The 9081-nt window shown below is 32.6% G+C and overlaps 1 protein-coding gene across 1 annotated transcript; it reads left to right on the plus strand.

Annotated features, from left to right (window-relative positions):
- The first annotated feature begins 2321 nt into the window (after nt 1-2321).
- Nucleotides 2322-8930, plus strand: LOC122629425 (ras-related protein Rab-23). Its single transcript, XM_043812814.1, has 6 exons — nt 2322-2648; nt 5372-5493; nt 5973-6135; nt 7028-7107; nt 7389-7582; nt 7796-8930. The coding sequence occupies exons 1-6, from the start codon at nt 2616-2618 to the stop codon at nt 7924-7926; spliced, it is 723 nt and encodes a 240-aa protein (XP_043668749.1). The 5' UTR covers nt 2322-2615; the 3' UTR covers nt 7927-8930.
- Nucleotides 8931-9081: the final 151 nt, after the last annotated feature.

A 9081-nucleotide genomic window follows, 5' to 3' on the forward strand; every position in this document is an offset into this window, starting at 1 on the left:
GATGCCTTTATAATATTTTAATTATTTAGTAATCTCCTTAGAGAGAGAGAAAAGAATTTATATAAGTAAGATTATGTGTGTAATATGTTCTTATAGTATTTGTACTATTATTATTATTATTATTATTATTATTATTATTATTATTATTATTATTATTATTATTATTATTATTATTATTATTTTTATTTTTATTTTTATTTTTATTTTGTTACGTACGATGGAAAAAGAAAACAATTGAATATCGTTTAAATTATTACATCTATCTATAAATATATATATATATATATTTTTTTTCTTTTATTTTTTCCTATCTTTTTCTTTTGTTTGTTTTTTTTTTCTTTCTCTGCAAAGAATCGTCTCAAACTTGTAATCTAATATATGACATCTATATATAGCACTATAACAAAAATATGTATTATGTTTTTACCGTTCTCTCTCTCATCCCAACAATACATACATACGTACATAGATAAAAATCGATTCAATTTTATCAATTTTATTGGTATTTACAAGAAAAATTATTATTAATTATCGTTTTATCGATTTTTATAACAATTTTCAAAGCGTGTTTATACGAATATCGTTTGAAATATGTATCCATGAGTAGTAGTGTCACGTGATCATTGCGTAATAAGCGAGTAGCCAATCAGGTAACGGTCGCCATGACACTTTTCTTATTTTTCTAGCGTCAGTAGCGTCGGTCGGTTTAAATTCAATGAGGGAGCAGCTAATTAATATTTTTTAATATTATAATGAATAATTTTGCACATTTTTCATTTAAATTATGCGATGGTCACGTAAGTAATAATAGACATATAAACAATCATTCCTTTTGCATGATATTAATACTTTTTCGTAATCGAATCGATCGTGATTCATAATTACATTCATACTGTGCGTGTAAATCATTTCGCGCACTAATATTTGTTTTGAACGATGTATGACTATTACCGATGTATACGTAATCGTCTTTACGAAAAAGAAACGGAGATCAGTTTATTACGCTCGTAAATGCAAACAGTGGTTCGAGCTACAATTATCATTCCAGCATGTAATACTCGTTAACCGATTAATGGAGTAAACGCGAAGACATTGGAATAATATTTCTTTTCTATAATTTATTTCAATTATATGGGTCTCCATAAGCAGCAACCTCCACGTGGTGAGACCTGGGCACTCGGTATTGCTTACGTAAAATGATATCTGTAATATTATCTGTATAATTGTGTAACGTAAGCACTAGCGAGCTAATGGCTGCATTTAGATTCTTGTTTTTTTTTTTTTTTTCTTTCTTTTGAATGATTCAGATATCTAAAAATGTAACGAGAAAATTTGTAATATATTTCATCGTTATTATTTAATCATTATTAATATTATTATTAACGTTTTAGTGCAGATCCAGCGTCGATAAGGTAGAAAACTACTATCGGAAGAGGGCTCTAGTGAATCGAACGGATTCGCCCTTCAAGAGAGCCATCTTATTTGTCATCGTAACTCGTCTGATTTTCTCAGGAAGTCTCGTTGAAATAATTTGAATTTTTCTTTTTCAAAACATTTATTAGAAAATTTAATATGATAATAATGATATATAAATGTCGGTGAGATCGAGCGATGAAAATTAGAAAAAGGATATAAAAAATGTAACCTATTACGGTTAATAACATTATTTGGTTAGAAGTTTTCTTTCAGGTGAGATCGCGACACTAGAGAACAAAAGAAGAAGAAGAAGAAAAAGAAGAAGAAAAAAGAAAAAGTAAAAGAAAAAAAAAAAAAAAAAAAAGAAAGATCATCGTCCGATGAAGAAGAAAAGTAAGTATGGAGGACGTCCTCCTCAAGGTTACAGGGTAAAATCGCATCGAGGCGTGGTTGAGTCGCTAGAAATGTCACTAGGCCGTGAAGTCACCATACGTTCAGCTATCATGCTGCCCGTTCGCAGGAGCAGGTGCTTTTCTCTACAGGTGTTCAGTCGATCGTAGACGCGCGCAGTGTTGTTGTGCGTTGCGCTCTTCCTCTTGGAAGCAAAAATTTGGTGCTTACGTTAATTTCGTTAATCCGTTCGTTTAGTTAGAGGCAGCTCGTCGCGAGTTTACCCTCTTTGTGATATTGAAATTTGTATATAATAAAGAAATAAAGATATAAAGAGATTGAAGATAGAGAGAGAGAGAGAGAGAGAGAAAGAAAGAGGAATAGAGAGAAAGAGAGAGAGAGAGAGAGAGAGAGAGAGAGAGAGAGAGAGAGAGAGAGAGAGAGAGAGAGAGAAAGGGAGAGAGAAAGAGAGGGAGAGAGAGAGAGAGAGAGAGTAAAGAACTATCTCCAATAGATGAATATAATAGATAGATAGAAAGAGAAGGTATATAGGAACGTAGCAGGAGGTAAAACGCCGCGCACAGTAGCGTCGAAATCGAAATAACGCGATAATGAGGCGATCGAGGCGCGACGACGTGGCCGATTTGGTCTATCGAGAAAGTTGCGATCGTCGATGGTGAATCTTAGCTCCTCCTTCGTCGAGAGGAGGACGAATTTACGTAACGAAGCGAACGGAAGAGGAGAGTTCAAAGAAGAGGAGGGCACCATGTATCGTGGCTGGATATTATGCTAATCGCGTTACGGTCAGAATGCGGGAGGAAGAACTCGAGTTATCGCTCAAGGTAAACGAAACAAATGTAATTTTTTACTTTGCAATTTTTTTACAATACCTACATACATATGTATATCTCGTTTTATATTACTTCGTTAATTTACGTATTAAGGTGTCTACGTCTATGTATGTGTCTATCTGTCTGTCCATCTGTAATTACGTTTATAAAACAGGAAAGAGAGGTGGATGGCATCTAAACAGGCCGGGAAAGCGTGTGTTCACCTTAAAGAAAAACGAACGCGTCTCAAAATTGTCTCCTTTCGTTTCATACCGGTTGCATGTGTTCATCCGGCTAAGACGTTCAACGTGGTAATCATAAGAGCGTGTCTATTTCAATTTACCGAGTATTAGCATAAGATTATTCTCATTACTTTTTCTTTTCTTTTCTTTTCTTTTTTTTTCTTCATTTTTCTTTCTTCTCTCCCCTTTTCTTTCTTCCCTTCAAATATATTCATTTTATTGGGAACGATGATATAAGATAATTTTGAAATAGTCATAAAGTTTAATTATTATATGTTATATCGTAGAATCGGCTCGAGAATTCTAACGTGTCTCTATCGTGAAATAAAGCTTTGATAAGTCGTTGAACGTGCTGGCGATCGTAGAACCGTGACTTGAAAAAACTCGTTGACTTCGTTTCTCCAAGAATCTCCTTCTTTTTCATTTCTTCTTCTTCTTCTTCTTCTTCTTCTTCTTCTTTTTTTTTTTTATCCACAACGATATCCTTTAGGTTCGCGCGGAAATATGTGCGGTCTCTAATCGAAAGGGACGACGACAACGACGACGACGACGACGACGACAACGACAAGGTACAGTGGAGTTTCAAGGGCAAGGTTTCGAACGTGCGAGGGATAGTTAATGAGCGAGACTCGTAAGCCAGAGTTTTTCTTATCGGCACGCTCTGGCTAACGTGTTTCGAGTATTTCTTTGAAACAGATAATATCAAGAATATTTTATTTCTTTAAATATGTAATTCTTTCTTTCTCTTCTTTTTTCTTTCTTTCTTTCTTTCTTTCTTTCTTTCTTTCTTTCTTTATTTATTTATTTTTTTTTTTTCATTCGATTTGTGTCAAATTCAATGTCCGACAAATTTTTCATACGTTCGAATGATGAAACGAATTTGAATTTATTCGCGCGTCGAACGACACGATCTTATTCGTGAGAATTTTCATTCTTAAAAAAGCGAAACAAATAAATTTATCCCCTTTGAATTTGAATTCTTATCCGGACGAAAGAATTTATTCGTGTTATTTCGTAATTACAAATTAAACGAGCCAGCCAGTAAGAGAAAAATATTTTCATTCATATACGTATATATATATATATATATTCCTTTTTATTTACAAAAAAAAAAAAAAATAGAAAAAGAAAGAAAAAAAATCTTTTCTTTTTTCTTCTTCCTTTCATCGTCTTCGCACGAATTATTATACTCGAAAGTAATACTCGCGGTGACACACTATTGATTTATAATACCGCTATGAAAAGTAGTCATCGATAAGTGGTAGAAAGTTGTCCACTGTATAAAATCGAAACGTACTTAAACGGATCGTAAAGAAGTGAACAAATTTTTTACTCGTGTCGAATGATCGTTCCTTAAGAACTAACAGGTATCTACTTTGAAGTTATTGCACATACCTACATCGAGTTTACAAAGTGGAATACTAAAAGGATCGATTTCTTTCGATTTCTCGAAATCACTCGATCTCTCGAGAATTAAAGAAACGAGATGCTGCCTTTTATTTTTCACTCCTTGCTAGGTACCTACTTTGAAGTATATTTTACATCGAGTTTACAAGGTGGGAAAACTAAAAGGATCGATTTCTTTCGATTTCTCGATATCACTCGATCTCTCGATCTCTCGAGAATTAGAGAAACGAGAAGGTGCCTTTTATTTTTCACTATTTGCCAATTATAATCTCGTTTCGTTCTAACTTGCTTTCTCGTTCATTAGAACAGCTGGCTTATTCTAACGCATTTTTTAAAGTTGTATTTTTCTTGTCTAATTCAAGATTATACGTTTTTAATAATAACGTATATTTTTAAATAAGTTTTCTTTTCACGAAAAGTTTCAAATCTTCGATGTAGTCTAACAAGCGTATCCACGAAATCGTTCGTTCGTTCATTCACGGAATTCCATTCGAGATCAAAGTGCGTATGCGTGTGCGTGTACGTGTGTGTAAATGAGTGTGAGTATGAAAGTGTCCTATGAGATGAACCGTTAGACTCAGGTCTTTTGATCGCGTTAACGATGCTACTCCGATCGTCTAACGATCATGTTTCTTCATTCTTTATTATTTTTTATTATTTCTGAATTTCCTTTCTTTCTTTTCTTTCGATCTGCTTCTATTCCTTTTTAAAACTTCCTTTTTTTATTTCCTTTCAAATTGATAGCTCGTTAGTTAAGCTAACTAAATTGTGTGTAATTAAGAACTTGAACGAGCGATAAGATTGTAAGCGGTGGCCTTTAGGTTCGCTTTTAATTAGGTTCTTTCGTTTCTCGAGGGAATCGATCGAGATTTCAAATGGGGTGAACGCCCTCGTTTCTGGTGGTTAGAACGACGTTAGGGTGATTCATTGTCCCTTTATAACACATAAGTATACGTGTGTGTGTGTGTGTGTGTGTGTGTGTCTATGTCTGTAAAATATCGATAGAAGAATGACCAAGTAAATTTTCCACTCGGCGTTAAATCGTGCTCCATCATTTCTTTCTCCAACAATTAAACGTTTCCGCAGGTGGTGATAGTTGGTAATGGCGCTGTGGGAAAATCTTCAATGATTCAGAGGTTCTGTAAGGGTACTTACACGAGGGATTATAAGAAGACTATTGGCGTTGATTTTCTCGAGCGAGAAATAGAGTAAGACATTTATATATTTCTTCTTTTTCTTCTTCTTCTTCTTTTTCTTTTTAATCTTTTTTTTTTTTTAAGTTCATTGTACTTAAGCGTGTTTACCAACAAAAATTTTGTCTTTTTCTTTTTCTTTGCCATAAACATTAGATAAACGTTAGAATATATTTTTATAATTATATCGATAACCGATGATTACCGAAAATTATTAAAATTAATTTCTTGATCTTATTTTTTATTTTTTTCGAAATAAACATTTTCACGATCGTTAGAATGTATATTTAGAATTATCCATTGATAAGTGTGATTACGAAACAGATCTTGTTTCTATTTTATATTATTACTTTTCATTTTCAAAACCAACGTCTTCGCGATCGTTAGAATACATTTTTGTAATCGTAACGATTCGGTCTACGATATTAATCATGTTTCTTTTTTTTTTTTTTATTATTAAGCTGACAAAATCTGTCGTTCTCTTTTATTCGCAGGGTAGATGGCGAAGACGTGAGATTGATGCTATGGGACACAGCGGGTCAGGAAGAGTTCGACGCCATAACGGCGGCTTATTATCGCGGTGCACATGCTTGCGTACTTGCTTATTCTGCTACCGATAGAAATTCTTTCGATGCTATTCCTTCGTGGAAATTAAAGGTACGTAAGTACGTAATGTGATCGAAGTGCGAGAAAGATTAAAAAGAAAAAAAAAAAAAAAAGAAATAAAATACAAAATTAAAATAAGAAAAAGAAAAAAGAGGCGTGTCTTCCTCCTTTTTTCTTTTCTTTCTTTTTTTTTTTTTTATTTTTTAAATCGTAAAAATCATGCATACGGACGTATACATATGAATAGTTATAAAAGTTAGGCCGTTGAAAGAAAAGAAGTATCACGTATGTACATTACATACGAAGAGTACGATTATGTGCGAGTATGTATCTCAAAGAGAAGGATGTAGATAATCGCGTTCGTTCACGAGAACGAAGCTCGCGTTAGCTTGGACGCTTAATGCGAATCGACGAGACAGATACGCGTGTTCTCCATCCTTTCTATCTCCTTTCTCGGGGACGGATTGTGGTAGAGGAGGATACGCGTAACCGTTATCGTTTCAGTAACGAAGCCTTTGCTTCGTTTTACACCGAATTATCCGACGTTGTATGCCCCGTAGGCAATGCACCATAATACACACGAGCAACATTTTTTCTTCTTCTTCTTCTTCTTCTTCTTCTTTTTATCTCTTCTTTCCTTTTCTTTTTTTTTTTTATCATACACCGTTATAACGAGGACGAGGTATCCAAGCTGAGTCATTTATTAGGCTGTTAATAATAAAAAAAAAAAAAAAAAAAAAAAAAAAAAAAGAAGAAGAACAAGAAGAAAGAAAAAGAGAAAAAAATAATTTGGGGATAGCTATAAAGTTGTGTACTTAAATCGAATTGTATATATTTCATATCTTCGTAATAATTTTCTTTCTTTAGTTATCTTTTTATCTATTATTTTTATTCCTCTTATTTTTCTTTTCTCTCTCTCTTTTTTTTTTCTCCTTTTATTCAGGTAGAAAATGAATGCGGCGAAATACCGACGGTACTCGTACAGAACAAAATGGATTTGGTCGATCAATGCGTCATTGGTTTGTAAGTGAAAGAAAGATCCAAATTTATATTTATTTTCCTTTTATTTTTCTTCCGTTTCTTCTTTTTTCCACCCCCGTTATTTGAGATGCATTTGTTCTTTCGAATAACAATATTGCGTTTTGCTTATCTCGATATGTAAAATTTGTCCTTGGTCCATCTGCTTTGTTTCTTTTCTTTTTTCGGTTTTTCTATTTGAAATACAATGGTGTATATATATATATATATATATATATATATATATATGTCGCATGATCATCTGCAAAAACAAGGCATCGTTTCAGGGACGAAGCTGAGAGGCTTGGCCGTGCTCTTGGATGTAAACTCTTGCGAACATCCGTGAAGGAAGACGTCGGTGTTATGAGCGTATTCCGACATTTAGCTTCGCGATGTTTGCACGAGATGCGTAGGAACGATAACGATTATCAGGACGATTTAAGGTTGTATTCTACTGGACCAAGATCTCCTTCCGTTATAAGTGAGTACATTTTTTTCACAAATTCTACATAACTATAATCGACATTGTACTTAAAATTTTATCTCTGAAAACGTTTCAATTTATTACTGACAATGTATACATATTTGTTTATCCAAACGAATGGCATATCGATAATAATTATTATTTGATATTTTCTCTTTTCTTTTTTTTTCCTTTTTTTTTTGTTCTTTCTTTCCTTTTTTATGTTCGTAGGTGCCTTTAGTCCAAACGGATCAACCTGTTGTCGTAACAGCGGAAACGGGACGATTGTTTTAAGGTCAGGAGGTAAAACGAGGAATCACAAAAAAAAGAATTTCGTAAAGAGCGCCTGCAGATTACTCTAATCAAAGAAATATTAATCTAGTAAAGCACCTAGCAAGTTGATCGATTTAGAGTGGCAACGTGCAACATAGTGTTTATATGTAACTTATCGATTATGTCTAAGTCTTTGTAGTAGCTCCTCTCTGTCTTTATTTTTTAAAGAAAAATTCCGTCCAGTGCGAGTTACGAAGAATTTGATGTTCGTGCGTGTGCGTGTGCGTTCGTGCGTGTGTGTATGTGTAAACACTCGTTTACAAAAAAAAAAAAGAAAAATCAAGAGAGAGAGAGAGAGAGAGAGAAAATTAGGAAAAAAATATGTACGATGATGAAAATTTAATTGTGGAAGACAATGTATGGTACGAACTTATTTGTAAATAATTTTTAATTTGCATATGAAAAGACGAGAATTTCGTAGAAATATTTTTACGATTTTTCACGTATGATTTATATAATTAATTTCCTTTTTAACAATCGATGGGTTAATAGTTAATACGTCGGAACATATCGAAACGATATAAATTCAGGTAAAATAGTTAGACATATACGTATAAATGATTATAGAGCGAATATTTATTGCAGTTTTATAAATCGAATGTTATATTTATATATTCAATTCTTTTTTTGAAAAATTTTCTTTTTTTTTTTCTTTTTCATTCCGGAAACTTTTCAAATCGAATTACATATTTTTACTTTATATATATATATATATATATATATATATATATACACATATATATATATGTATATATATATATGTATATATACACATAATATATGTATTTAATACGTTTTGTATATATATTTTTACCATTTTTTTTTAGCGCAAATTCGACATTATATACTTTCTTGTTAATATTGTCGAACGAACGTTTAGAATAGACCAAAACTAAATATATATTGCAGACACCTATTTATACATAGCCCGTATAAGGGAAGATTGTTTGACGAATCAAAATGTTAAACTTTATGATAAGTATTTGTTAATGTATGGGAGTAGGAAAAAAATAAATTGAGTCGGCTATTTTCAGCTGGTATCTTTTTTCTTTTCTTTTTTTTTTCTTTATATAAAATACTTTTGTAATTTTGCTTAACGAGGAGAAGAACGTTTCGATTCGAAGATCGAGCTAAATCGAAAGCTAAAGAAAATTCAAGCTGGAAAACGATCTCATTTAGTAATC

Source organism: Vespula pensylvanica, chromosome 5 (assembly GCF_014466175.1).
Source record: "Vespula pensylvanica isolate Volc-1 chromosome 5, ASM1446617v1, whole genome shotgun sequence".
NCBI lineage: Eukaryota > Metazoa > Arthropoda > Insecta > Hymenoptera > Vespidae > Vespula > Vespula pensylvanica.

Excerpts from the sequence above, each read along its gene's own strand:
- LOC122629425 (XM_043812814.1), top strand. The coding sequence starts at position 2,616 with ATGCGGGAGGAAGAACTCGAGTTATCGCTCAAG. Across the intron at positions 6,136-7,027 it reads TTCCTTCGTGGAAATTAAAG|GTAGAAAATGAATGCGGCGA; the intron begins GTACGTAAGTAC and ends CCTTTTATTCAG. Across the intron at positions 7,583-7,795 it reads AAGATCTCCTTCCGTTATAA|GTGCCTTTAGTCCAAACGGA; the intron begins GTGAGTACATTT and ends TTATGTTCGTAG.